The sequence below is a fragment of the Anser anser genome (assembly GCF_964211835.1).
Source record: "Anser anser genome assembly, chromosome: 27".
NCBI lineage: Eukaryota > Metazoa > Chordata > Aves > Anseriformes > Anatidae > Anser > Anser anser.
The window spans coordinates 4055162-4083108 of record NC_139748.1 but is presented as its reverse complement, the minus strand read 5'-3'; the positions used below and the strand labels follow the sequence as shown (position 1 = coordinate 4083108).

The 27947-nt window shown below is 62.5% G+C and overlaps 4 protein-coding genes across 18 annotated transcripts in view; 1 reads left to right on the top strand and 3 right to left on the bottom strand.

Annotated features, from left to right (window-relative positions):
* SOX13 (SRY-box transcription factor 13) overlaps positions 1-2546 on the top strand; it is a 41342-nt gene extending 38796 nt beyond the window's left edge. For all 4 annotated transcript variants that reach the window (XM_083812652.1, XM_083812653.1, XM_083812650.1 and 1 more), the window contains exons 13-14: positions 935-1151; positions 1245-2546. In XM_083812652.1, coding sequence (XP_083668778.1) covers positions 935-1151; positions 1245-1518 — 491 coding nt within the window. In that variant the 3' untranslated portion in view covers positions 1519-2546. The remainder of the gene's footprint in view (positions 1-934; positions 1152-1244) is intronic.
* A 2002-nt stretch (positions 2547-4548) lies between these two features.
* Positions 4549-13241, bottom strand: ETNK2 (ethanolamine kinase 2). Its single transcript, XM_083812664.1, has 8 exons — positions 12735-13241; positions 8774-9033; positions 8164-8301; positions 6835-6977; positions 6625-6708; positions 6000-6175; positions 4913-4986; positions 4549-4784 (listed from the first exon to the last, which is right to left on the bottom strand). The coding sequence occupies exons 1-8, from the start codon at positions 13017-13019 to the stop codon at positions 4712-4714; spliced, it is 1233 nt and encodes a 410-aa protein (XP_083668790.1). The 5' UTR covers positions 13020-13241; the 3' UTR covers positions 4549-4711.
* A 3194-nt stretch (positions 13242-16435) lies between these two features.
* REN (renin) lies at positions 16436-25271 on the bottom strand. 10 transcript variants are annotated; one of them, XM_083812659.1, is made up of 11 exons: positions 24830-24928; positions 24529-24631; positions 23214-23834; positions 21268-21403; positions 20257-20672; positions 19868-19986; positions 19523-19719; positions 18340-18462; positions 17680-17824; positions 17502-17600; positions 16436-17104 (listed from the first exon to the last, which is right to left on the bottom strand). In XM_083812659.1, exons 3-11 carry the CDS (start codon positions 23452-23454, stop codon positions 16943-16945), a joined length of 1638 nt encoding a protein of 545 aa, XP_083668785.1. In that variant the 5' UTR covers positions 23455-23834; positions 24529-24631; positions 24830-24928; the 3' UTR covers positions 16436-16942. The 10 variants fall into 10 exon arrangements, with proteins under 10 accessions (XP_083668785.1, XP_083668783.1, XP_083668787.1 ...); XM_083812657.1 differs by lacking the exon at positions 24529-24631 and having other exon boundaries at positions 24830-25271; XM_083812661.1 differs by lacking the exon at positions 24529-24631 and having other exon boundaries at positions 23214-23460; positions 24830-24950.
* Positions 25272-25777: 506 nt separating this feature from the next.
* Positions 25778-27902, bottom strand: GOLT1A (golgi transport 1A). Of its 3 annotated transcripts, none has more exons than XM_083812665.1 (5): positions 27672-27902; positions 27044-27135; positions 26780-26958; positions 26527-26590; positions 25778-26334 (listed from the first exon to the last, which is right to left on the bottom strand). In XM_083812665.1, the coding sequence occupies exons 1-5, from the start codon at positions 27751-27753 to the stop codon at positions 26296-26298; spliced, it is 456 nt and encodes a 151-aa protein (XP_083668791.1). In that variant the 5' UTR covers positions 27754-27902; the 3' UTR covers positions 25778-26295. The 3 variants fall into 3 exon arrangements, with proteins under 3 accessions (XP_083668791.1, XP_083668792.1, XP_083668793.1); XM_083812666.1 differs by having other exon boundaries at positions 25786-26334; positions 27690-27898; XM_083812667.1 differs by having other exon boundaries at positions 26077-26334; positions 27729-27902.
* Between the last annotated feature and the right edge of the window lie 45 nt (positions 27903-27947).

The window sequence follows — 27947 nt, the reverse complement described above, 5'->3', positions numbered from 1 at the left end:
TAAGTGTCCAGCCCAAAAGCCCTGCTCAGAGCCCTGCTGACACCACAGTCAGATGAGGATGCTCACGACCGTGTCCTGTTGACCCTGAGCGTCTCCATGGCTGGAGATCCCACACCCTGCTGGGACCTTGTCCCAGGGCTGCACCGCTCCCAGCAGGCTGAATCCTTTCCCTGTGTCCAGCTGTGATTTCCCTTGTGGCTGCTGCCTCTTGTCCTCCACTGTGCACCTGTGAGAAGAGCTGAGCTCGGTCTTCCCCGTGCCCCTTTTATGCGGTGGAAGACACAGTCACAGCCCCTGCGCCTTGCCTGAGCCATCCCAGCTCCTGCTCCCTGGTGGCCACCGCTGCAATTCTTCCACCGTGCCCATCTCTCCCCAGGACTGGACACAGATCCAGCTTCAGACCTCGGTGCAGCACCGAGGGGACTGATTCTGTCCCTCCCCAGCCTGGCCCCAGCCAGCACCCTTTGTGCGGTGCCCCGCTTTGCTCTCCTGCCTCGGGTGCTGGCGGAGACGACAATAAAGGTCAGCCAGCGGGGGAATTCGAGTCACACGCTGGTACAGCCTATTTTAGCTGCAGCACCTGCTCGCCATACCTTGGAGAGGGGAGAGACGTGAAAGCTGTGGCCGGAGAGGTGCCGGGAAGGTCAGGGCTGGGGACCTCTTCCTGGCATGCCGCTGGGCCAGCTGCCACCTGCAGCACGGGGCTCCCATGGGTGCCATCAGCCCTGGCTCCTGTCTCTCCTGGGGCAGCTGCATCTCCCCAGGGCCCCACGGTCCAGGGCTGCGTCCCGCTGCCGCGTGCGAGTTCAGGTGTGCGCAGCACAAGGGGAGCGTGCACGAGCGTGAATACCGTGGGAGTGTGCGCGCTGGGCTCATTGCAGCAGGTGGGGGAGCCGCAGCACGGCAGGGGCTAAGCGTGCCCCTCTCTGCGCAGGCTCCCGCTGGAAATCCATGACGAACCAGGAGAAGCAGCCCTACTACGAGGAGCAAGCCCGGCTGAGCCGGCAGCACCTGGAGAAGTACCCCGACTACAAGTACAAGCCCCGGCCCAAGCGCACGTGCATCGTGGAGGGGAAGCGGCTGCGCGTGGGCGAGTACAAGGCGCTGATGCGGAACCGGCGGCAGGACGCGCGGCAGGGCTACTTGATAGGGTAACGTGCGGGGTGGGGGCAGCGAGGGGCTCGTGCGTCGTCCACCCCCCCCAAAAAAAACCCAGCTGGTGACTGCATCCCCCTGTCCCGCAGGCCCCAGGGCAGCCAGATGCCCCCCGCCTCCTCGGACGTGCTGTACCCGCGGCCGGTGGGCATGCAGCTAACGCCCCCCCTGATGGAGCACTACCTGCCCCGCAGCATGGACCCCAACATGCCCGTCATCGTCAACACGCGCAGCCTCAAGGAAGGCGACGGCGGGGACGACGGGCACTCGGTGGCCGACGGCGAGATGTACCGCTACAGCGAGGACGAGGACTCGGAGGGCGAGGACAAGAGCGATGGCGAGCTGGTGGTGCTGACGGACTGAGGGGGGGGCCGGGCGGGGGGGAAGGCAAAGGTTGGCGGCCCCCCCCAAGGGTTTGGGATGCGCTGGGAGCAGAGGAGGAGCTGCGATGGGGAGGGCAGGAGGCTGCCACCTGCCTTGCTGTCCGGGTGACCGCACGGAGCCAGCACCCGCATTTTGGGGGGGGCGCTGCCCTCGGGAGGTGACGGAGCAGCGACGCACGCTGCCGGGTGTTCGGGTACGTGGCCGTGCCACCCCAAGGCGCACGGGGTGGCTGCTGCTGCTGGGAGCATGGCTCCACAGCTCGGCTCTGCACCCTGCTCGGGTGCCACCGAGCTGTCCCCTCCCTGCACCCCCCCCACCCCCCCAGGAGGGGATGGGGATGTGGGAAAACCTCCCGAGCATCACCCAGCCCTCCACCCCGGCACCCTAGGGACCCTTGCTGAGAGTCTCACCTGCGGCACCCGCCGGCCCCCCAGGACACGGGACGGGGACACGCTCGGCAGAGAGCCCCCCCCGACCCTGCCGTGTCTCCCTCCCGGCCGTCAGAGCCCGCCAGTAAATTCCCACGGAGCCAATTTTAGCTCTCGCCTGGCCGGAGCACGAGCCAAGGGCTCTGAGGAGCTCTTTATGCTCCCGACAGCCCTGGCCCACTTTGTAAATAAAGCGGGGGCTGTTCCCTGCCTGCGCCGCTGCCTCGACCCCCCCAGCAGCCCCTGGGTACGTGCCGTGCTGCCGGGGTGCATCCCCGGGGGGGGGGGGGTTTCCCTCTCGCCCCAGCTCGGTGAGCTGCACCCGCGACCTGCATCGCGCAAAAGAGACGCAGGGAGGGAGAGGAAAAACAGGGATTTAAAAAAAGGAAATTAAAAGGAAAAAAAAAAGGGGGAAAAATAGAAAAAAAGAAATTTTTTTAAAAAATAAAAGGAAAAATTGAAAAGAGGAAAATTAATAAAAGGAAAAAATTAGAAAAAAGAAAAATTAAAAAAATAAAAGGAAGAATTAAAAAAATAAAAGGAAGAATTAAAAAAATAAAAGGAAGAATTAAAAAAAAAGGAAAAATTAAAAAAAAGAAAATTAAAAAAGAATAAAAGGGAAAATTAAAAAAAAAAGAAAGAAAGAAAGAAAATGTAAAAAAAATAATAAAATAGGACTTTGCTGCGGCCAGCACCCCTCAGGGGCTGGCGGGGGGGGCTGGCGGGGGCTGCAGGGGCCGGCGCGGAGCCCGTGCTCCGCCGTGTGGCCGCAGGCGGGGCAGCGAGCGAGGCGCCGAGGCTGGGCTCCGGGCACCGTGCCCCCCCCTCCGCCCCGGGGGGGGGGGTCCTGCCTCCTCGCCCACCCTCCTGCCTCCTTCCCCTTGTCAGTGCTTTATTTATTCCCCCTCCCCGGGCTGCTCAGGCTGGGGGCGGGTGGGTTGTGCTGCGGGGGGGGGGGGGGGGTTGGGGGGGGCTGGATGCGGCCGTGCCCGCCGAGGGGCAGCTTTTCCTCTCTCGTTTTTTTGTTTTTTTTTTTTAAAGACTGTAAATATAGATAGAGCTTTATTTTGTTAATAAGACGAGTAACTTAACCTGTATATTTCACATACTTGTTTACAACTGTCCCCCCCCCACCCCCCACCCCTTGGCACAATAAAGCTGACTTTTTGGAGCTGAGCAGGGGCTGGGAGAGCTGGGCTGGGGGCTTCACCCCCGCGTTCCCTGCCCCTCTTCCAGCACAGCCCCGAGGCTTTGCTCCCTGCGTTTTCTCTCTGCTGTTCCTCAGCTCCTTCTCCTGCCTGCGGGGGGGGGGGTCCCAAGCTGCCCCCCCCTCCCCGCCTGTGATTTCTTGGGGGGTCTCGGCCCCTCGTAGCCACTTTGGGGCTTCAATCTCCTCCGCCCGGTGCCTGCTGCAGCTCCAAGCTGCCCTCCCCAGAGCACAGAAGCCCACCCTACAAGGGGACCCCCCCCGTCCTCTCCCCCCCCCTGCTCTGCCCTTCCCCAGGAGAGCTCTGGGTGCTCCCCCCAGCCCCGAGGGTGCTGCCCCTGCTCCAGCCCCAGCCATCACGCATCCACGGCCCCCCCCTTTCCAGCTACCAGCAGCTTTTATTGTGCACCAAAACGAACACCAGATGCAACAAAAAGTCCCGCTTTTCGCTGGGGTAGGGTCCTGGGCCCTGACAGTCCACTGCCTCCCCCCCCCCCCAAAAGCTGACCCCCCCCGCCCCCAGCTGCTGATGATGCACGACCCCTGTCACGAGCTGGGCAGTGCTCAGCGGGATGGGCTCAGCCTCGGACAGCCTGGGGAGGGGGACAGCAGCCGAGTGCCACCCAGGGCCAAAGCTGTGCCCCCTCCATGGGGCAGGGTGGCTTCATCACCAGGGTGTCCCACGCAGGGACACGGCCCTGCACCAAGGGCGCAGAGGGGAGCACAAGGATGGGGCAGCACTGAACCCCCCCCCGGTGCTGGAGGAGCTGGGAGCCCCCCCTGCCCCGCTGCGGGATGCTGCAGGTGGAGCCGGGGAGGTGGTGGGGGCCCAGGAGACCGCGGCCCCCAGGGAAAAGCGGCTGTGGGCTGAGCACAGCACAGGGGGTGCGGGCACCCGGAGCCATCGCTGCCCCTCGCTGCCTTGCAGCATCACGGTCCAGCTTGGAGCCGGTATGGAAAAGGGTCCCCTGCTCAGAGACGGCCCCAAATCTGGGATCAGCACTGACCTAAAAGGTGGGTTTTGGGGGGTGAGAGCCCGAGGGACACCGAGCGGGCAGGGCAAGGAGGCAGGGAGCCGCGAAGCCGACGGGCGCAGCGTGTGCGTTGGGCAGCTGAAGCAACCTGGCAGCGCTCGGGGCTGCTGAGCAGCTGGGGGGGGGGACCCGTTCCCTCCCTTGGGGATGGCACGGAGGGAGCAAACCCGCTGCCAGGCCCAGCGGCAGCGGTGCCAGCGAGGCACGGAGCCGCTGGGCAGTGGGACTGAGCCGGGGCTCGGCGCTCAGGCGGTGGGTGGCGAGGCTTCCTTGCGCAGGCAGAGGCCTCCCCGAGGCCGTGGTCCTGTCGAGCGTCTCATGGTCCAGTCTTGGGTATGTCCAGGGTGTCCTTTAATCGGTGGCTGGGGCAGAGCTCCTCTTCCCCCTTGCCACCAGCAGGACCTGCCCTCACCCCCGGCTGGGGCGGGGAAGGGGCGAGGGGGGTGCCGGGGCTGTGGACGCAGCAAGGACAAAATAGCTCAGGGTCTCACAGGCCAGAGATGCTATTTGGAGAGCTGCAGGGCTGTGACCACCGGCTTCATCTTGAAGTACTGTTTAAATCTTAGCTTTGCATATCTGCCGAAAGAGGGATGGCCATGAGACGCTCGCCCCCACCCCGGTGCGGACTCCCCGGGCTGCAGGATCCATCCAGCGGGGAGGGACCTTTGGGGACATCGGTCCCCTCCAGCCCCGCGTGGACTCACCTTAAGAAGTTAAAGTCTATGGTAGAGTATTTATCCTGGATCAGGCCCCAGCATGCCCAGAGGAAATGGGATGCCTGCAACAAAAGAAGGATCAGAAACTGGCAAGCAGCATCCCTGCCCGCAGGACGAGATGCTCTCGTCTCTCCCGGCTGGGTCCCAGCAGCCCCACGGCCGTGACGACAGGACACGGGGTGGCAGCCAGCTGGGGCTGGCCCAGGCGTGTAATTTTATATGCTCCGGAGGCAGATGGCAGCCCGGGTGAGGAATGCCAGCAGGAAGGATGCTGAGCAGCCGCGCAGCGTGCTTGGGGCACCAGCTCAGGGCACGTACTCAGGGGTGTCCAGTGTTCGTGGCTGGATGCCCCTCCTGACCCCACAAAAGTGGGCAATGGGGATTTGGCAGCACTGGGACAGGTCCCTGCTGCAGCAAAGGGCTCTGCTGGGAGGGATGGGGGCAGAGCTCGGGTGTTCTGCATGCAGAAGGGTGCAATTTGGCCAGGGGCTGCCTCTCCTAGGTAGTTTTTGCTTCGGCCTTTCTGAAAATCAGCTTTGTAAATGCTCTTGGCAAAAGTAAAGGGGTCAGGATGCCACCATCCCTCTCACAGTTGAAGTGTCCCCATCCCTGCAGCAGCCTGCAGCACTGCTGGGGACCTCCACCTGCCCCAGCCCAGGTTGCTCTGACATGGGGAGGAGAGAACCAAACCCCCTCACATCAGCCCCGCCGTGCTGGAAAATCACCGTGCCAGCTCCGGCCAGAAAAACAGCTGAGATTTCACCTAAAATTTCCAGAGGATTGGCTCTGTTTGCCCAAAAGAGGATTTCCTCATGCTCGGCTGCACCCTGGGGTCACGCAGCCCCTCTGGTGGGATGCCCAAGGCTGCTGCTGTCAGACACACTGCCCCTTGCCACACGCTGATGCTGGCTGGAGGCCAGCACCGTCTCTGACCTTGTCCTGGGGCTCAGCACCTCCGAGCGCAGCCCCCTGCCCTCACCCCAGCTGCACCCAACCCCCCCAGGCTGGTGCCTGCCCTTTGCGAGTGACCAAAACCCATCCCCGAGCCCAGCTCCTTCCCGCCTCCGGCACTCACCAAGGAAAACTTGTTCACTTGCACGTAGAGAGCCTCCAGCTCCTCGTCGGACACGGCCGGCCCCGTGCCCCCCTGCTCGCCCTGGGTGAGCTGCTTGTAGGCCTGCAGGTAGGAGCGCAGCCACTGCAGCTGGGTCTCCTTGCTGGGGTAGAGGCGGTAATCCACCTCCTTCACGCCTGCGAGGGGACCTGGGGTTAGCGATATCCCGGGGGCGGTCTCCAGGGCACAGCAGGGTGACCAAGGGGCCCCCCAGGCGGGACGGGGTGAGTGAAACCATCCCAGCTCCGGGCTTGCACGTGCTGGGGATCAATTCTGACTCGGGGTACCCACCCAGCTCCACCACGGTTAACAGAGCTGGGTTCCTGCAGGCAGCACGCCCTGGCAGCAAACGGGGGGCCACGGCAAGCAGAGACCCCCCCTCGTGCATCGCTCTCACCCCGGGCAGCCCCTTTTTTAATTCTCTTGGCAGAAGTAAATCTCTCGGGATGGACCCCTGCCCATTCCCCATGGCGGGGGGGGGGCACAGGATGCAACAGCCTCCTCCGTTCCCCGAGGATGGGGAGCCCTTGGGGAGCTGCCACCACCCGGGGGGGTCTTGAGAGCCGCTGAGAGGAGCCCGGCTTACCCGCGAACTCGTTGAAGTGGTTCCCGATGTCGAAGGCCTGGTAGTTGTAGCCGGTGTACTCGTAGTCGATGAAACGAACTTGCTCTGTGAAGGCAAAGCGAGGGGCTGCGAGGGGCTGGGGACGGAGCCAACGGGTGCCCATGGGGGGGGGGGGGGGGGACACGGGGCTGAGCCCCCCCTGGCTGGGCACGCCACGCCGCCGCCACCAACCCTGCGTCCTGTTGTAGATGATGTTCTTGCAGAGCAGGTCATTGTGGCACAGCACCACCGGGGAACCCAGCTGGGAGAGCGTCTCCTTCATCCAGGCCAGCTCGTGTTCAAGAGTTTCCAGGCTGGGCACGTCCTGGTGGAGGCTGGGGAAGGGGAAGGGGGTGGAATCACTTCTGCTCGCCTCCCCTGGGGGCCGAGGGGAAGGGTTGCCCCCCGCTTCCCTCCGTGCATGTTATAAATGAATTCATCAGTGGCACAAAGCGGGGCTAACGAGGCTGGGTTTGCTTCGGAAGCCAGCTCGGGCATGTGGCGCATCCCCCGTGGTGCCCAGGGCACCTGGCTCAGTCTCAGCCCTTCCCCTCTCCTCTCTTCGGTCCTCGCCCACCCCCAAGCTTCGCCAAATCAGCCACAGAGCCTCGCAGTGCCGCTCGCATCCAACTAACCCAAAGGCCACGGGAATTTTTTGCATTCCCCAGGCCACGTAACCCATTCCGTACCCTCCGCGGTTGCAGTTCCAAGAAGAGAGCCGGTTAATAATTACCGAATTGGCTGCATTTAAGGTGCAGACTTGGGTAAAGTCTGCCCGCAGCATGGCGAGCACTGAGAGCAGCCCTGCGTCCCACCCAGCCGCCCGGGACCCGGTTAATTATTTGCCTGCTTCAGGGTTCGTTCACCTCCGCCGCCTCTTGGGGCTGCCCGCATCCTTCCATGGACGCCCTGGCTCGGCCGTGGCGCCCTCACTCACCTGACATGAACCCGAGCTCCCAGCAAGGCATCGCCCTGCCAGCAGTGGGGTGAACTGGTTTGAAATGGGGGCTGGCTGCTTGCGTCTACGCTGGGTCGCTAGCGACCCCTCCAGCACCCGCTGCTCAGGTCCCCCCCGTGAGAAGGGCCTGAGCTTTGCCTTATTCTAGCCATGGCTTAAGACACAGGTTAGGTTTGCAGGGAGGAGGAGGAGGAGGAAGATTACAGCAGGTGGGAGCTGCTGGCTCAGGCCGGATCCTGCCTGGGTGCTGAGCAGCCACGACCCAGAGCTGTCTCTGCCCTAGCACAGCAAAAGTCCTCCCTGCACCAGGCAGCTGATCCATCCCACAAGCATCCCCCGCTCTGAGGGGCTTGTCCACAAGGCTGCTCACAGATGAATCATGGCCCAAGCGTGGCCGCGTGGCCAGGACCACCCCAAAAACCCGCTCACGAACCCCAGACTCCAGCAGAGGCTTTACCTGGGGACCGGGGCTCTTCCCCCGGTCCCGTAGGAGGACCTAGAGGTGGGTGGGCAGCGGGTGCCCAAGCCAGAGCCTGGCTCTTTGGGATCCCCTCTGCCTTTACCTGGGGTTGGGTACCTTTGGGCTGAGGTCCATCTTCACGAGGGTGAGGTATTTGTGCAGCTTCTGCCAGAGGATGGGCTTGGGGAGGCTCCCGTTGGCGTGGATGGCGTGCACCCGGGCCATCTCCTGGGCCACCAGCCTGGAAGGAGCCACAGAGACATGGGTGAGAGCCTGGGACAGGGCTGGAAATGTCTTTAAAGAGATTCTAAAAAACGCACCCCGCACAGCTGAGACCCCTCTCCATTTCAGCTGTGAGCCTCTGAAGGATTTTAAGACCCCGTCTGGGTGAAAGACGGCGTTCACCCTCCCAGGGGAGGCTCAAATATAAACCACAATTCTCGGGCAGTCTCTTTATTCACCAAAAGCTTAAAAAAACCCGTTGAAAAACCCAGTGCTGACTCGGTGATGCCCATCACTGGGGAACTCGGCCCACTTACCCCCCTGCACCACCCCGCTTTGGGCACGGAAAGGACGGGAGCAGAGCCCCCGGGCACCGCTTTGGAGCAAAGGCAGCGAGGGGCAGAGCTGGAAACGCGAAGCAGGGCCACGGGCCCACTTCATCCAGCTCCCCCCCGTCCCCGCACGCCCCAGCACATGGGGGTCCCGTGCACCTGAATATGTGGGGGTCCCGCACGTGGTCGGGCCCCAGGGCGATGCCGGGCAGGAACTCGTAGCAGAGCCCGTTCTGGAAGGCGCAGTAGAGGTCGGGGGCGCAGCCGTGGGCGCGTAGCACCTGGAAGTTCCTCAGCTCCGTCTCCCGGTCCACGAAGAGCTCCGTTTTCCTGCCGTAGATGCGGACCAGCACGGCGTCCACCATGTCCTCGTCCGTGTAGCAGGCCACGAGCTTGTTGGTGATGCCGTCGGTGAAGAGCTGCAGGGGGAGAGGGGCGGCAGAGGCGATGCCCGCAGGTCCTCCGCCATGCGGGGTGGGCACGGGGGGGAACCCCCCTGTCCTCCCGGCACAGCCACCCGTGGGCAGACCCCAGGGAGAAAGCAGCGTGGTAATGGCAACAAGAGGCTATGGGCAAACGAGAGCAGGACGCAGCAGTGCCCGAGGAAAGCTCCCGTGAGAGGTGGAATGAGTTTGCAAGGCCTCGAGGCTCACGCCTGAGCTGGGGCTCTGCACGGGCACGAGGCTTCAGCTACCCCAAAGCGCAGGTGCTTGGGGTGGACACCTGCTGCTCTTTTCCACCTGGTTGCTCAAGGGCAGCTTGATGTGCTGCAAGCACGCTTGGCACCCCAGCAACCCTGGGAATCGGTCCCAAAAAAATCAGTGCAAACCTTTTGGCAGAAAACAAGAAGAAGAAGAAAAAAAAAAAAAAAGAAAAAAAGCCACGGCAAACAAGGCTGAGCAAACACCACCACCCCATCTCCTCCTCCTGACCCTCCCCGCGGGGCAGGGCTGGGCGGGAGTCGCTGATAGGCAGGGACGTCTCTGCTGGGGACGTCTCTTGTCACTGCCCTGATGGCTCCTCGCAGATGGAAAGGGAGTTTTGTTCTCCCGGCTTGGCCGCCTGCCCGCACACATGTGGGCCCCTCTGTCTCCCGCGCTGGGGTCCCCTCCCTGCCCCGGTTTCCATCCCCTAAAGCATGCCAAGGGGTTTGGGGCTCCTCCGCCCCACGGGAGACCCCCACGTGGGCAGGATGCTCAGCCGGAGAGGGGATCCAAGAGTCCCCTGAGTGTTCGAGGGGACCCAAAAGTACCCCACATTTTTGAGGGGACCCGAAAGTCCCCCGCGTGTTTGAGGGGACCCAAAGGTCCCCCTGTGTTCTCCCTCCATCCCGCTGCAGTTGGGCGAGACGGAGCCAGTGCGATGCTGGCGGAGCGGGAGGGCGCGTGGTAGGGAGCAGCGGTGCTCGGGGGTGGGACGGCTAATTTTAGATGGCTCACTCAGCAACTCGCGCTCCTATATAGGGTGCCTATATATAGGGCTTCCCTATGCAGCCTGCCGAGGGAAACTCAAAGCGCTGGAATTACACACCCGGGCTTGGCCGGCGCTAACGCCCCTCGTTGCACAGCTGGCGGCGGCATCCCTGGGGTGAGCACTTGCACAGGGCTGGCTGTGCCAGCCCATCGGCATCGCACCAACGCTGCTGCTGCTGCCTCACCTGCCCGAGTTGGGCTGATGCTGCCCAAGCAGCCGAGCTGCTTTGTCCAGGCCACATAATCCCTGTTTCCACCACGGCGCCGCGCTCGGCTTTTGCTCTTCTCGTCCCGCTGGGCTCCAGAGGGCAGAAATTCAGCAAGCACAAGGTGTCGTGCCACGCGAAAGGTGTCCCACCATGCACGAGGTGTCCCGCCGTGCACAAGGCGCCGCAGCCTTGCGCTGATGTCTCTGCGAGCAGCACGCGCAGCAGCCGCAGGTGAGCGGCTCCACCTGCAGATGCTCAGCGCTGCCTCACACGCTGGCTCCACGCATTGCCTTGTCGTGCTGCCTGACGGCGTGATCAGCCCTTTGCAGAGGGTTTAGCGGGATTACTGAGCCTTATTCCACCCCCCCTTGAATTCCAGACCGTTAATTTTGGAGACTCGCAGTGGCTCGGCAGCAACCTGCACGCACGCAGGGGCTCGCCCAGGTTGGGGGCGGCACCCCCTCCAGCTCCCAACGAACGTGTGACTCCTTGGGATATTCCTTGATGAGCCAAAGCGCAGCTAATTGCTGTCAGGGCCATGGCCCTGCTACCAGCCAAATCCTTTCCTGCCGTTGTTGTGTGATTTGGGTTGGGGGAGGTAGGTGTGACTGCACCAGGAGCTTGGCAGCAATTAAAAGAAAGGCAAGACCTGGTGCAGAGGTACCGAAGGGATGCAGCTCTGTGCCATGGTGCTGCACCCCTGCAAGCGGACACAGGCAGACCCCGGTCCCCTCCTGCAGCCCTGTGCCTGCTGCGAGGCCAGGGGTCCCGAAGCTGCCGTGTTCACTGCTTCCCCGTGCCCACGCCGGCACTCCTGCTGCCGCTCCTCGAGTGCTGTGCATGTCACAGCAGCTGAAGTTAAAAAAAGTCCTGGGAGGCAGAGCACAGCCCTCTGCCACGCTGAAGTCCTCATGGTTGTTCGTTCAGCTCCTCATCACTGTCTCTCTTATTGCCGGGTGGGTAACGGAGGTGCGCGTGCGCCCTGGAAGCACCGCCGGGAGTCACCGACTAAGGCCCGTGCCGCTTCAGTCCGGAGATGTTTCTGCCCAGGAACGGAGCTCCAAGGATGAGGAGCCGTCTCCCTGGGCACAACCTGCAGCACAGGGGGCTGGAGACCCCCGGCAGCCGGAGGGCAGGTGGGGGAGGCCGAGCACCCGGACCCATCCTCCCCGTCTCCTGCACCCTGCCCCATGCACTGGGGGATTTTTTTCCACGGTACAGGCACAGCCTGGTACAGTCCCTGCAAGCAGCTGTGCACTGACACCGTGCACCGAGGTGGTGTGAACTGGGCACCGCTCCAGTGCGCGGAGGAAAGCTAACAGGAACGCTAATAGGAACCAGCTGAGGACCAGTGTCCCACTCCAATCCCCTCCCGAACTGCTCTTGCAAGAGCAGCGAAGGGAAATGCAACTGGAGGTTCCCCCCACATCTCCCAAGTTTTTTTCTTTTTTTTTTTTAAATTAAAAACACACGCACGCATGCACAAGCTGCTGTTGAGCACGGATTCCCCTCCTATGCCAGGAGAGAACCCGGCCACCAGAGAGCCAGGTCCTTCTGCACCTCAGGTCCCCCCCAGCTGTCACCGTGGCGGGCAGGGCTGTGCCGCGCTAGGTGCCGCGCAGCGCCCGGGACATTTCCTGCCCTGACAACTATGCGGTGTGAGGAACTCCAACTCCAAGCTTCCTGTCTACTACCATCTGCCCTTTCGCGTGTATTTTCCTGCAGCTTCTTGTATTTAATTACACTTGGCTATTAATACATTTTTAATGACACTCCAGGCACACGGGAAGTGTGCTCCTTCGGAGGACACGCGCGCACATGTCTGTGCCTTTCAGTGCACCCAGCTCCGCCGCAGCCCCGCTCTGTGCCCCCGAGTGAAGACGCAGCCCCCGCTTCTCCACCCCAAGACCTGGCACTCATGGAGGGGGACGGGGCTGCAGGGCCACGCAGCCCCCAGCCCCAGGACCCGCTGTGCCAGCTCGGGACGATGCCAGCTCCGAGGACGCCGTGCGAGGGGACCGAGCAGCGGTGCAATATCGCTGATAACCCACGCCAGCACCGCTCCTGGGAACCGCTGCTCCCCCAAGCAGGGCGATGCCGGGGGGGGGGCTGCCAGCACGGCCCCCAGCCTTCACCCCCCGCAGCAGCCCCCAGGGTCCCGCTCCCATCTGCGGTCTTCCCTCCGTCACTCCCCAAAGAGGGGTCCCCAAAGCCTGCTGGGGGGGGGGGGTCTCAGTGCTGGAGACCTGTGCACACCTGCTCAGCCCCTCTCTTTGGAGGGCATGGAGGGGGCCAGGATGTCCCGTCCCCCCCCCCCCCCCAGCAGGCCCTGCAGCCCCCGTGGCGGGTCCCGTAGCCCCCCATAGCGGGACCTCGGCTCCCCCTTTCCGCACGCCCTGCGGCCCCCCCAGGGCGACCCCCCCCAGGCGGGGGCCATACCTTGGTCTTCACCCTCGCCGGCTCCCAGCCGGGTCTCAGCTCCCGCACCAGCCGCAGCGCCCCGGGCAGCACATCGCCCTCATCCACCGCCATCCCCAGGTGGGGAACGCACGGAGGGACCCCCCGGCCCCTTCCCCGAGCCCGGTCGGCTTCCGAGCAATCCGGGCAGCGGCCGGCAGCTCCGGCCATCCCCAGCTCCGAGCACCCCGAGCCTCGGCCCATGTGCCGGGGGCTGCGGCGGGGCCGGCGGCCGCGGGGAGGAGCCGCTCGCCGCTGGGAAGCCATGAGTCACCGGCCCGCCTCCCTCCGCCCGCCTTCCCCGGCAGCTCCCGCCCGCATTGTGAGCTCAGCGGAGCCCGCACCGAGCCCCGCACCCGGCTCAGCACCGGGGAACGCCCCGGGGAGCGCCCCCAGGCCGGCCGCCGCCGGCGCATCCTCGCGCTGCGCCCCCGCCGCGTCCCAGCCCTGCGTCCTGGGGATGCTCCGGGGCTGGAGGGGTGCGCCCCGCAGCTGGGGGTGCTCCGGGGCTGGAGGGGTGCGCCCCGCAGCTGGGGGTGCTCCGGGGGTGGAGGGGTGCGCCCCGCAGCTGGGGGTGCTCCGGGGGTGGAGGGGTGCGCCCCGCAGCTGGGGGTGCTCCGGGGGTGGAGGGATGCGCCCCGCAGCTGGGGGTGCTCCGGGGGTGGAGGGGTGCGCCCCGCAGCTGGGGGTGCTCCGGGGGTGGAGGGATGCGTCCCGCAGCTGGGGGTGGTCCGGGGCTGGAGGGGTGCGCCCCGCAGCTGGGGGTGCTCCGGGGGTGGAGGGATGCGCCCCGCAGCTGGGGGTGCTCCGGGGGTGGAGGGGTGCGCCCCGCAGCTGGGGGTGCTCCGGGGCTGGAGGGATGCGCCCCGCAGCTGGGGTTTGGGATCGGGACTAGAAAAGTGGGGGGATGGAGGTGAGCTCGTGGGTATGGGGGAGAGGGGTGAGGTAGGGGTTTTGGGGGGGATGCAGCATGCGGGGTGCGCTTCAAGGTGTGCTGGTGGCGTGGCGCGGTTTGATGTTTGGGGTGGTTCTGGGGGAGATAGGAGATGGATGCTGTGGTACTTGGGATCCCTTCTGACTTGTGACGTTCTCTGATTCTGTGGTCTCCAGGAGTCCTCCCTGCACTGCCCTCTCTGGACCTGCTACCATCAATCACAGAATCACACAATCACAGAATTGTAAGGGTTGGAAAAGCCCTTTAAGATCAGCTGGTCCAACCATCTCCCTACCACCACTGTCACCCACTAAACCATGTCCCCAAGCACCACGTCCAACCTCTCCTTGAGCACCCCGAGGGGACAGTGACTCCACCACCTCCCTGGGCAACCCATCCCAAGGCCTGACCGCTCTTTCTGAGAACAGATTTCTCCAGATTTCCAACCTAAACCTCCCTTGGCACAACTTGAGGCCATTTCCTCTTGTCCTAACACCATCTCACCCACAACGCTCACACCCCACAGCAATAGGGATTTATAGGGGTGCTGAGGAGAGCTTTGAGAGTTAAGAGGGAACATTCCCCACCCGTTGGCCCCGCTCCCCATGGCCCACTGACACCTCTCCAGCCCGGCTTCATTATCAGAGGAAATTACAGCTGCCCATGGCTCGGAGCAGAGAATGCCCCCTCCAAAGTTTACAGCTGGCTGCGGCTGAAACCAGCTAAATGGACCGTGGAGACTTGAGGAAAATCATTTAAGGAAGGGGAAAAAAATAAACCAGCCTGTTCCCTGCGTTGCTATATATAGAGTGAGCTCTGTCAGTTTTAATAGGATGGTCATAATTGCTCCGGCTGCTTTGCTGGGCTGAGCGTGGCCTAATTGCTTGCCCATAAAGATCACAAGTGTTAATACGGGGCAGTTGCGGGTTAGCAGCGCCTCGCAGCCTGCTCTGCACAGCAGGCACCAGGAAATCGCCCTGGCACAGGCTATTAGAGGTGTTAATAGGCTGGCTTAAGGGGCCCGCCATCAGCACCACAGCAGCCCAGGCACCTTTCCCTCCCACTGCTCGGAACAACAGGAGCAGAACGAGACCCCAAAAAACCTCCTGTCGGAGGCCAGTCCCACTATTTTCCAGCTGAGGGCTGTATGCAGAGACTATCACGGGGGGGTAAAATCACCTGGTGCTTTTTCAAGCTCGGAGATGCTCAGATCCTCTCCAGACCAGACCCTTTGCAGTACAGAGTAGGGTAGAGGAGGCTTAGCTATTTGCAAGGGGAAATTTCCCTGCAGAGAAGCTTGCCAGCATCTCCATGAGCCTAGAAGGCTTCAGAGAGGCCAGGCTGAGTTCCAGAGCTGGCTTGTGCAGCCCACCCCTTGCTGAAGGTCCTGGGGGGCTCTGTCCCCCCTCCTGTGCCCATCCCCACATGGCTGCTGCTTCCCAGCCCTGGGGTTTCCTCTGCTGGAGAGCGGCCGAGCGCACGGGAGTGAGCTCAGGAAGCTCTGGATGAAAGCGGATGGCCAGGGCCCCTTCCCTCCACCCCCAGCGGACCATCACCACTGCTCTCCTCATGCCCTGTAGAGGCGACGGATCTGCTGCAGAAGGTGATGGAAAGAAGCAAGCAACATCCTCGGGCGCCTTGAACTTCCCCTCCCTGGAGACCCAGGGATGTGCATCCCAATGCGAAGAGGTTTAAATACCCCAGCGAGGCTTCATGGCCACTCAGACCTCGACCCTGCCAGTGGGGAAAAACATCCGCTCAGCCACATCCTCCCTGCTGCGAGGAGAGCCTCGTTCCCTTCCGCGGAGCAGGGAAGGGGACGAGGGGCTGCGCTGGCAGGGAGGGAGGGCTGGCACGTTGCTGCCTGCCTGCTGCACGGCGCAGCAGCAGCTCTGCTTGTGCTGCAAGGAGCATCGCCCTCCCAGACAGCCCGAGAGTCAGCTCGTGTCAGCCTGTGCTTTGGGCAGCGCCGGGAAATCCTCAGCAGGCATCGCTGGTGGCAGAAATGAGGATGAGAAGCTTCTGCAGGCGGTTGCGCTCAGATGGTGGCTTGCTCCAGGCTGTGCTCCAGACGCCGTGGCACTCACAGCACCTGAGCGGGTAGAACAGGAGACGAGAGCACCTTGCAAACCGCTTGGCCTTGGGGAACGCTCGGATTCACAGCTGCTGCGCTGTGTCGGGAGCCACTGCAGCTCTGCAGCTCAACAAGAAATGTCAGCCCGCGGTGGGAGCGCTGCCTGCACCTCCTGCCGGGGCTGCCAGCCCAGGGCTCGCAGCTCCAGCATCCCCGCTGAGCAGCTCCGCAGGCAGCAGGGGAAGAGACCAGCCTGGGGCTGGCAGCTCGAGCCAAGGCGGCGGTGAAAACAAATCAGGCACTGGGGCAGCCGAAGCCGCCTTCCTGGTGGGGCAGAGCCAGCCGCCCTGAACCGGAGCTGCAGGCGCAGCAGACAGACGGACAGCCCCGTCCCGCCGTCCCCAGGGTGCCACCGGCCTTTGGGGGAAGGCAGGACAAGGCACGGGTAGCTGCAGGTCACCTCCTGCAGGAGAGGCTCGCTTGCTGTTTGTGCAGACCCCAGTTGGCCTGCAGGCAGGCACAGGGGGGTCCCGCTCTCGTGAAATGGGTGAGGAGAGAAAAGCAGCGCCTGCTGTGCTGAATCCCAGAAGAGGAACACTTGTTTCTGCAATTCCCTTGAAAGAAGTTTGTCTGATTTCTCCCTTCTGCAGGAATAAGCATCCACTCAGCTTCCTGTTGCTCTGAGATTGTTTAATATTAAAACACGAAGAGGGGTAGGGATAACACCAGCCGAAACAACCGCCATTAAAACCAGCCCGATTATTTTTCTCCCATCCAAAGAACGACCATAACGATAACAAACCATCACTCCCCAGCGTCTGCAAGCTGCAAGCGCCTCTGCTCCAGCCAGCAGAGATCCACCACATGCGGTCCTATTGCACATCACCCTGAAAGTCTCTGGAGGTGCAGCCCCAGACCCCGGATTCCCCTGGGACCCCCGGACGGAGGATGCTCGGTGGAGGATGCTCTCCAGGCTCCCATCTCCCCAGCTGCTGAGGCTCTCGGGAAGCAGCGCGGGGGTTTTGGAGTGGGAGAGCACGAGGCTGTGCAGTTGCTTCAGTACAGAGAGGAGGTGGCTGTGCTTTAAGGAAACGCCGTTCCCGTTTGCATTCCCGTTTGCTTCTCCCGGGTGCTGCTCCTGCCTCCCAGCTGGCTCCCCGAACCCCCCTGGGGCCCCGGCGCTCAGCGGGCCGTGGCGAAGCCGATGCGGTTGTTGCGCCGGTCGAATTTGGTGTAGTAGTGCCCGATGAAGCTGGCGCCCAGGATCCAGAGGGGACCAGCAGGCGGGGGGATGTCCAGCCCCGAGAAAGCCACCACGCAGACGTCCTCCCCGTACTGGGATTGCTGCAGGGAGGAGCAGAGCCCATGACAGAGGTGCCGGGACGGCGCTTTCTAGCGCACTGTGCCATCCCCAGCCCCATACCCTGCTCTTGGCCTTCAATTCCCTTCCTCCACAGGATGTCCCTGCCTGTCTCTGCTCTTTGCTTTTACCCCAAATCTCCCCCAATCACCCCCCTAGAAAGCAGCAACAGGTTGGTCTGGCTCATCGGGACACCTCTGCTGAGCAAGAGGGTTTGGGGAAAAATGGGAAGCATCCCTCTGGGGCTCGCTGCAGCTGCCTTGGGAGAGCCAGGAGGGTACAGCACAGCACAGGATGCTGCCGGAGGCACACGAGCTGTGTCACTCTCCCCGTGGCGGTCCCATCCCTGCCCTCCCACCCGCACGGAGGGATACAGCTTACCCGCAGGACGTAGGCTGCGCCGCCGAGTGCGTACGCCTTGCCGCCCAGGTGGAAGGAGATGTTGGGCAGCTGGGGGACTCGGTCGCAGTCAACCACGTACTGCGGGAGGAGGAGACGGTGCTGAGCCCCGGGCTGGGCCGGGGTGTGGGACAGGGACACGGAGCAGGGTTTTGCTCACCTCTCCTTCAGCCATTTCTGCTGCCCCGATGGCTTTCATCAGCACGGACACGGGGCCGGCCGGGCCGGTGATGTAGGATGCTCCGGTGTCGATGGCCACCGAGCAGCCTTCCTTGCAGAATAACACTTCAGCCCCTACAGACACCCTGCAGCAGGAGACAGAGGGGTGACCCTGAGCCTCCCGTGGTGGCCACAGCTCAGCTCCCAGGGCTTCCTTGGCCAGAAACACCAGCCGAGCAGGGCTTGTGCTGGGGGCACTGGGAACAGCACATCAACCCTCCGGGGGCACCTTCAAGCTTCTCAAACTCGCAAGCTAAGCTTCAGCATGTGCCTTTTTCGTTTCTTATTTTTTAAAATCAAACAAAGCAGACTTGTTTCAGCGCCTCGCACTGCCGCTGCAGGCTGAAGGGGGTTAAATTCCTCCACCGCAGCTTCGGAGCTGAATCAGCCCACGGTGGTGCCTCCCCCTCCGCATTCCCCAGCACCGTGATGCTCATCGCCCTGCGGCTCCGTGCCAGAGGAGCCCACCCCGCTGCCTCCCTTCCAGGGGGGAAAATCTCCCTGCCACCCCCAGCGTGCTTCTCCCAGGCCAACCCTCACAAGCCCAGGGCGGTTTGTAGGATTTGCCCCGGGGCCATTTCGAGGTGCTCCCTGTCCTCACCCCTTCATGCTGATCTGCCAGTAGCCGCTCTTGCTGACGCTTAGGTAGTGGAAGTCACCGGTGTAGTAGGCTGGGTCGCTGCCTCCAAGGATTATTTCCCCGCCGGGTTTCAGGGGAGCGTTCCTAGGGTGCAAAACACAGCGGGGTGACTCCCCCCCTCATTTGGGGTCCCTGAAAGCCCAGGGGCAGGGGGCAGCAGCATGCGGGGCTTCCATCCCAGTGAGCAGAGTAGGAGAAAGCCTGGGTTAGTCCAGAGGGTGCAAGACAAGAGGATCGAGAGCTGCAGCAGGCGGGTCCCCGAGCAGCTGGGTGCAGGCGTGCAGGTGGAGCCCGGTGCTGCAGCTTTGGGGTCTGCTGCCCCAGGGTGTGCGGTGCCTGTTAGCGGGTGCTGCCTCGAGAGCTCCTGCTTGTCTTCTTACTTCGAAGCTCTGCAAAAAGGAGAGGCTCTGTAAGGCTGTGCTCTGCGGGTGGCGGTGTCCCGGGGGGCTGTGGGCACCCAAGCAGCACCTGGGTGAGGTTGTAAGTGCAGCTAGCTTCCTTAGGGCTTGTTTGTTATCGACGAATCCACCTCTAGTTGAGGTAAAGAGCCACAATTTCTGCTTTAATCACGCATTTGTGGGGCTGGATGTTGTTGCACATCATCAGGCTGCTGTGGCCATGATCGATGGGCAGTGCGGGGAGGGAGCAGCGTTCCTGGTCTGCCAGGAAAGGGCCCTTCCTCTGCTCCTGTGGGATTTAGTGCTGCTGGGAGGAGGGATGCTGGGGCACAATAGCTTGGGGCACGAAATGAAGCAGGAAGGTTTGCTGATGCAGGTTTTTTTTCTTCCTTTTTATTTTATTTTTTTGCCTTTAGGTGAAGCCCTGAATCCACTCCCTGCTTTGATGGTTCCAGCCCCACGAGCAGAGCCAGAGACTTTGCAGCCCGACGGTGACAAATGAGCGGGGAGCAGCCGTCCCCAGCACTCCCTGCTGAGCACCCCCCCCCCCCAGCTCTGCCTCCTGGGCCACCTCGTTCCACCCCAGCTCCTTCGGGCACCCTCCCCATGCCCTCCACCCCAGCCCAGGTCCCACAGCCCCATCTGTGCCTTCTTCCCAGCCCTAAGACATGACCCCAGCACCGACACGATTGCAACACCCACACTTTGCAAAAAAAAAGACACCTCCCCAGCCCTGCGAGACCCACCGGCTGTAGTAGACGGAGAACACTTCTTCCTTGAGGATCTGCTGGGAGAGGATGCGGTCGAAGACAGGGGTGATGCCGTCGATGGCCTGGCTGGGGTATCCCATGCCCAGGACCCCGTCAAACCTGGCAAAGATGAAGGGGAAGGCGGGCAGCGCCGTGGCCTCGGCAAACACCTGGATGATGGGGATGTCCGACACCTGGGGAAGAGCACGAGTGTCTTTGCAGGGAGCTGGGGGGCCCAAAACCAACAGAGCCCCCCTTTCTTGGGTACCTGGCTGGGCTCATATCGGGGAGCAGAGCCCCCTCGCAGATCCAGGTGCTCCGAAATTCAGGGCGTGCACTCACCATGACCACGTCCTGGCTGAGGAAGCCTTTGACGCTCCCCGTCCCGTAGCGGATGGCGAAGCCGGTGCCGTTGGCGATGTACGTCCGCGACTTGGAGGAGTCGTAGCGGCTGTGGGAAACTGGGGAGGGGCAGAAGGGCATCAAAGACAGCGAGGGAGGGGACAGCGGGACCGGCTGGCGGTCCCTGCTCCCCCAGCCTATGGGGGACGATGAACCCAGCCTGCCCCAGCACCAGGAGACCCCACAGCGGTGAACAGACCCCGCTGGGCAAAGGCAAAGGGCTGTGAGCACCCCTCGAGGGGAAGGGATTTGCCCACATCCACGGGGTGCAGCTGGGGCTGGAGGGGGTCAGCCCCGGGGTCCGGCCGTGCCCCCACCCCGGCACTCACCGCAGGCGCTGTAGAGGGGGGAGCACTTGCAGGACGGCACCCACAGGTTGGCCGAGCCCGTGTCGAAGACCACCTTGAAGGTCTGCGCGGGGGTCCCGATGCTGATCTCGCCAAAATACTGGGTCTGGAAGAAGCAGAGCACGGGGGCCGTTACACGGGGTGCACGGCTAGCACTCCAGATTTCGGGGCTGGAGCTGGTGCCAAATGAGGGGTGAAGGATGCGGGAGGGCACCAAGCCCCGGTTTAGGGAGGGCCTCACGTCCAGGTAGTTGGTGAGGAGGGTGGGAGCCGTCCCGTTTCGGGGGCCGGCCGCCCCGCTGCGCCTGCCCTGCCGCAGCTCGGGGAAGACGTCCGCCACCTTCACGCCCATCTCCTGCAGCGTCTGCCGGATGGACGGCATCCTCCGCAGCGCGATCCTGCGGGCACAGGAGAGGGCTGGGGGGCATGAGGGGCACCCACCGGAGCCCCCCCCCCAGCTCCCTGCTGCCCTGCGCTGGGAGATCCAAGCGGGCGGCTCTAGGTGGCAGCAGCTCCCTGCGCTCTGGGGCCGCAGCCAGGCCCCCCCCTTGGTCCCTCTCCCCCCGCAGGGATGTGGCACTCGGGGTGCAGGGACACTGAGGGGGGACCCCGGGGGTGGCTGCCGTAGGAGGAACCCCCCCCGGCACCGGGCTTTGGTGGCACAGGGTGGCCACACGCTGCATTGAGGCTCGGCTCGGTGGTTCTGCGAGCGAAAGGCATTGCCTTGGCCTCGTGGGTTATTTCGGAGGCAGAGCCGCTGCTAAGCTGCGCGGTGCTCAGAGGGAGAGGCGAAGAGAAGCGAGGAAGGTGAGCTGTGCCAGTGCAGAGGAGAAAAGGAGGAGACGAGGTGTTTCTCAGTGGGTCCGGGGGAGCAGAGCTGCACCAGGTGCCGCAGGAGGAGAGCTCTCGGGCCCTCAGCACCATCCTGAGCGCTGAGAAGCAAGGTGAGACAGCAAGACCCAGCACATCACGGTCCTCATGCACGGCTGGTACCTCTGCAAAGCCTGGGCCGGCGAGTGGAAGAAGCTGGCACCCCAGGTCAGGGCCAGGAACAGCAGGTACTGCAGCACCCTCCTGCTGTGTCCAGCCAGCATCGCGCTCTCCCGGGGCAGCCTCCTCCTCTGCTTCCCTGCGTCCCAGAGGGGAGGATGCTTTTATAGCCTGGGCTTCTGCCTCCCCGCGGGTTTCTCCTCCCCGCTGGCCGAGGGAGGGCTGGGGATGCTGCAGGCGGCGCGGTGCAGGTGGCTGGGGGGTGCCCATGGTGGATCCCATGGGCTGGCAAAGGCAGCTGGGGGTGGCTGCGAGCCCCTAACCCACGCTCTCCTCAGCCCTGCTTGGTGCCAGCACCAGGCCATCTCTGGCACAGCACCTGCAGGACATGGGCCAAGCGCCTTGTGGGTGTCCCTCAGGAAAGGTACTGGTGACAGGGACACAGGGGTGGCTTGGCTCTAGCCTGGCCATGCTGCCCAGGAGCCTGCCCCGAGCTGAGCAGGGCAGAGGAGAGCAGAGGAGTGGGGTTTTCCCAAAGGGACAGGGGTAGGATCAGCAACCACAGCCCCACAGCCATACGGACACTATGTGCATGCCCACCAGCCCCTGCTGCCCTTATGGGGGCTGCTCTGAGCCCGGCAAAGGGGGAGAAGCCCCCCCAGCTTAGTGACACCAGCAAGGGAAGAGGACCTGGGGGCAGAGAGGAGCTGAACTCCTTGGAGTTGATCAAGGTACAAACACCTGCGGCTGCTCAGGAGGAGCTGCCGGCTCTCTACCCCCTATGAGCAGGGTGCAGAGGAGCTCAGCACTGCTGGGGGGCCAATTTGCGGTCCCCTGCCCTACATTTTGGAAGGGACATGAACCAAGGGGATGCACAGATGGCAAGCTGAGCTGCCCCAAACCAGCAGCAGCATCTCCTTCACACAAGGAACACGGATGGCTCATGCAGGGCTGTGGCTCCCTGCTCAGCACCCAGCCCAGGCTGCGGCTCTGGAGTGCGGGGTGCCCGTGTGCTGGATCAGGCCCCACGGCTCCGAGCCCAGCACCTGACCCCAGGGAACCTCGGTAGGAAATCACTGCAGTGGCAATAAAAATGTTCTCAGAAGAAACCTGCTGCTGCACATGGCCCTTCCTTGAAACCCCCAGCTACGTAACCATGCCAGCACACTCCTGCTGCAGCCAGGATTTGTCCAGGACACTGCTGGCATCCTTGCCCAGGGGAAACGGGGTGGGGGGGGGAGTGAGGAGGACACCCCACAACCTACGGACACCTCGTTTCCAAAACCAGGGCTTCAGCCTCCTCCCCCAACTAAAACAAAACCAAAAAAAAATCCCTTGGGAATTTTGGCCGCAGCATTTGGAGCTGGGGAAGGCTGAACCCAGCGGGCACCGAGGTTCAGCCCCCGCCGGCCGTGCTGCCCCCCGGCCCTGACGTCTTTTCCCACGCAGGGCCCTGGCGCTGCGTCACTGGGGGCCGCCTCGTGCCCCCGGCGCAGGCTGCAGCGGGCAGAGGGGTCAGGAGGCAGCAGCCTGGCCCTTGGCGAGGAGCCACCAGGCATAAATCCCCTTCCTGGGCATCCCATGGGCTTGTTAGCTTTGCAGAACCCAGGTCCCCAAAGGAGGGGCTGGGGTTGCAGTGTGACATCAAAAGGGACGGCGTCAGCCCAGGGAAGGTGATCCCAGGGCACGGGGCCATGGGGCTCCGGCGTTTCCAGCTCTGCTTTGACCAGGGGAGAGCACGTCCGCAGGACCCCAAGGATGCTGAAGCCGCAGGGTACGGCTCTGGGCTCAGCTTTCCCGCAGGAGGGACAGACGGACTCGTCCCCCTGGGGCCACCGGAGTGGGAAGCAGCTGGGAAAGGCAATGGGATGGGGGTACAGGGCCAGGCACTGCCTGGTGCCGGTCCCCAGGGAGGAAAACCAAGGCTTAAACAGGCAAAACCAACTTACCGAAGCCAGTGGCAGGGGAGCTGCAGAAGAACTGAGGGCTGGTGCCTTGCAGCAGGCAGTGCCAGCCCCAGGGCTGGGCTGGCAGGCAAGCAAACAGGCTGGCAGTGCCAGAGGATGACCCCTTGGTGCACGGCTCCTTCCTCCGTGCAAGGAAAATCCCCTCAAGGCATTTTCCAGCCACCTCCACCAACAGCAGGACGAGCAGCTGGTGCACGGGAGCAGCGATGGAAAGAGCTGCCATGGGGCTCTAAATAACCAGCAAAGGGTGCGTTTGTGTGCGGGGTTATAGGGAGTAGGGCAGGGGGAAGCAGCACTGCTAACGCACAGAAGGACAGCCACAGGGACATCAGCTGCCTCCAGACCTCCCGGACTTTATCCCCTGCCCTAAGGGAGATCAGACCCACGAGGAGGGTGCTGAGCCCTTCCCACGGAGCCCTGAAGCATCGCGGAGTTCTGCTCACCAAAGCACCTCTTAACCTGAATTTGCAACGAGTTAAGATAAGAGGCCGTCAGGCAAGGCTGCAGTTTCCCCCGGCTGATTTGTGTGCTGCTGCTGGGAGCCTGCTGCAGGTTCCTTCAGAGGGTTTCGCACAGTTCCACATCCTACAAGGAGCAGCTCATCTGGAAATAACGGGGGAATACTCTTCAAGTTATTTCCTGCCTGCTCTCAAGGAGCCAAGTGATTGAGCTAAGAGCGGATTCAAGGAAAACGCTTTCCAAAGGGCAACAACACTTTCCTGCAAGGAAATTGTGCTCCTCTCTAATGCTGGGCTGATCTGAACAAGGGCACTTCAGAATAAAGTTTGAGCTTTGTGCTTGTAACCATCCCTCTCTAAGCAACATTATTAGGAAATTCTGCAAAATAGCTTCATTTTTCTTGAGGGAATCTCTTAAAACAATACAAAAGGTAGACGCATTTCCGTGCTTCCCACGCATTTTACACACATCTCTAGCCTGAGTTTGTTGCTGGGGGAAAAGAAAACAAAAACACGGGAGGATCCTTGCTCCAAAGGACTGAAAAGCTCAAGCATAAAAGCAACTTTTGGGAAAGATAGAGAGGAAAATGAATTGCACCAGCACCAGGGGGAATTCAGCCACTGACGTCAGCAGAGCCAGGGCTTCACCCAAAGTGTTTTCCTAAAACCAAACCCACTCCAGCAGGGCCCACGGAGGCAGCAGTTGGCTGAAGCAGAGGGAAAACATCACCCTGAGAGGAGGCTCTGACGCAGGCCCAGGAGGGCAGCATCTGCTCTGCCCCCGAGGCAGCTCACGGCTGCCCCAGGGATGAGGGGTTAAATATAGAGAGTTTTGTTACGGTGCACGTGAGGTCTCCAGCATCGTGCCTCTGTCTCGGTGGCTCCCAGCAGACGAAGTCTGTCTGTGAGAAGAAGTTCTGCAGCCCAAATGCAGGCTTTCAGCTGGGATGGAGCAAAGACAGGCATCACAGATATGCGCCAAGGAGGCTGCAGCCCTCAGCCACCTGCGTGATATCCGAGCCTGGGATGTCTGAGCTCATCCCAGCTCTTGGTGTGCTCCAAGCCCTGCTCCTTTACCACCTAACGTGACCCTGATACCTGTCCCACTCCTGCCTTCCTCCTACCCACAGCCGAGCTCACCCCAGGAAACTGCAGCAGAGGCTTTCAGGATGGGAAAAAAAGCTAAGAGCCTGCACTCAGACTGAAGGTGTCCCCTGCAAACCAGCAGCAAGGGGCAGCTTCCCCCAAACAGAGCTCCCCTAGGGCTGCGCTGCTTTATTCCTACCGGAGAGCTCGTCCCCTGCAACCCAGGGCTCAGCTGGGTGCTGGGACTGGGCTTTGGGTGCCCAAACGAGATACCCCACATCAGCTGCGCTCCCAGAGCTGTTCCCAGCTCCGCTTTCACCTGCTGCAAAGCAACTGCAGCCCTCGCCCCGCTGCAGTGCCTGCGGAGTGCCGCCGGGCACAGCCACCGCCTCGCCGGGGCTGCGCTTCAATCAGGAGGGAACAGGTTCAGCGCAACCTCGTTAATTAATTCTTGCAATTTAAGAAGGGGATCTGCACAGGGACCCGCTTTGATGTGATTGCCCTGGTTTAATTAAACTCCTGACTTGCACCTGGCTCCCCGAGTGCTCACAGGAACCTGGCTCACATCCACGGAGCTCGTGCCTCGGATCGCAGCCCCGCCGGGTTATCGAGCTGCCAGTGCTGCTCCTGGAGAGAGGATTCTCCGCATCGCAGGAAAAATGGTTCCTTCAAACTCACCTCACTGCCCCCAGCAGCCATCCCAAACAGCCCGTCCTGTCCCCTGCTCAGAGCCGTCCTGGCTGCCCCAGCTCCACCAGCCCCACCAAGCTGCCACCAGTGCGCCCAGGCCGGGTGCATCCCATGGGAAATGGGGCTGTGGGAAATGCAAACACAGGCTGATAGCGCTCCGAGATAGCAGCTCCATGTCTGCATGCTTCCCTACAAGTGCTTCAGCCCCCCTCCCACCCCAGCATCTCTCAATTAATTAATAACCTTGGATGTCGTTTGCTTTTTCATGGTCACTGGATTTGAAAGGGGTAATTTACTGTCCTCCGATGGGGTCATGAAATGTTAATGGGGTTTAATGGGTGTTTTCCTAACCTCCCCTGCCCTCTCCTGCTGCTCCCTGGGCTCCGCTTGCCGCAGCCCACGGCCCCGCTGGGTGTGTGGGAAGGCAGCCACAGCCCCTGCGAGCTCCCCGTGCCACCACGAGCCGTGGCCACGGCAAGGTCCCCGTGCCATCACCAGCTGTGGCCGTGGGAAGGTCCCGGTGCCACCTCCCACTGAGGCCATCGTGTTTCTGGGTGGCACTAAGAGGAGCCAGAGCCGGAGCAGGCTCTGAGCCTCAGGAAAGGAGCACAGCCTGGGTTCGGTCTCAGACACGTTTTTTAATTAAATCAAATTCTCATCAGGGGAAGAAAAATAAAATAAAATAATAGCTACCAAGCCTGCCTGGCGCAGCCTGCGAGGCACTGTCCCTGCAGCGGGGCCAGCTCCGAGCACCGGGGCAGCAGCTCCCGGTCCCGCGGGACCCACGGCTCGCCCGTGCTGCCCCGTCTCCGGCTGGACCCATCCGGCGGTCACACCATGGAGCTGCTTTCTCCCAGCTTCTGCAAGAGCTGCAAGAGGGACAGAACTGGATTAGTGGTAAAATATTTCAGTGCATCCTCCAGGAGCTGCGGGGAGGCCATGGTGACTTTCCCCTGTACGTCCACGATGATTTATTTCAGCGGTGCCAGCGATTTACATCACCCATGGAGTGAAGACCCCAAGCATCCACGGGTGAAATCCCTGCCCAGCGCCCTGCTCACCTTGCTCAGGACGGGGATATTTCCCAGCGAGCCCAAAAACCCAAAAGCCACGGGGAAAAAACTCCTGCACCAAAACAAAAGGCTCCGTTAGGAGGGCAGCGGGGTCTGTCTGGGGCTGGGGGCTGCGCTGTGCCCACGACGGTGCCACGGCCAGCCAGCTGCGGGGCTGTTTCATCCCGTGGCAGATGCTCGTGGCGTGGATTTGGTGCTGCCCCCACCCCGTGCCGTGGCAGCCGGGTGCAGCAGGACAGACCTGAAGAGGCTGACGAAGCCGTAAGCCTCCAGCAGCATGCCCAGGAGCGGCCACCGCATGAGGACGATGAGGACCCCCCCCAGGAAGAAGCTGGTGCCCTTCAGCTTTTGCCTCTGGAAGAAGAAGGTGAGGGTCCGCCTGAAGCCGATGATGAAGACCAAGCCGGAGAGGAAGAGGATCTGGGAGGAAGAAAGCGGGATGGGTGAGATGAGCCTGGCTCAGACGGTCCTTTGGCTCCGGGCCTCCCCAGCTGGGTGTACTCACGTTCCCAAAGGCCAGGAGCACCGAGTCGAAGTACAAGAGCATCCCAAAGAGGATGAAGAAGACGCCGAAGCCAACCAGTCCCAGGCCGATCCCTGTGGAGGACAGGCTGAGACGAGGGCTCAGGCACAAAGCCCCCCCTCAGGCTGCGGTTGCTCTTCTTGGAGCCTCCCCATCCCATTCCTTCCCAACTCTCTCCAAAGGTTTTCCACCTGCCAAAACCTTGGGCAGGTGGCTGGGTTCCCTAAAACCCCTCCGGGCTGCCGAATACAGACTAAAACCACAAGGAAAACATAAATGGGAAGGTCATCTCTTTCATTTGCCTGAACAGTTGCACAAAGGCCACGGGTTCTGGGAGAGGCTGGAGATGCTCAGGCAGGCAGCGAGGAGCCGGCACCTCCCTGCTCGCCTCTCCTCATGCAAAGCAGGGGCAGAGAGCGAGGGCAGAGCCGGCCCCACGGCGCTGCTCCCCCTGCAGAGCCCCCTGCAACACCAGCACCCACCGGGGCGCAGCACCCACATCCCATCCAGGCTCCCCCCATGCTCCCCGCACCACGGTGGGCTTCACTCCATCGTCCCCTCTCCCTTGCCCCGATGTCCCCAACCAGCAGCCTCAAGCCCCGGCACGAACCCACGGCACATCCCACACCCTGCCGAGCATCCCCGCGGCCACCGGCTGCCCGCTTACGCTGGAAGTCGCTCAGAGTCACCATCTTGCTGCCGGGGGGCCGGGTGAGGCCGGCGAGGGCGGCCGCCCTTCCACGCACTCCCCGGCAGTGACCCTTGGAAAGGCCTTCGGTCCCCACGTCATCCTGCAAATCATTAACGGCCCCGCCGGCGGGGACGCCAGGAGCGGCTCCCTTTCCAAACCGGCCGCTTTTATTTCTTGGGTTTATACAAATTTGCC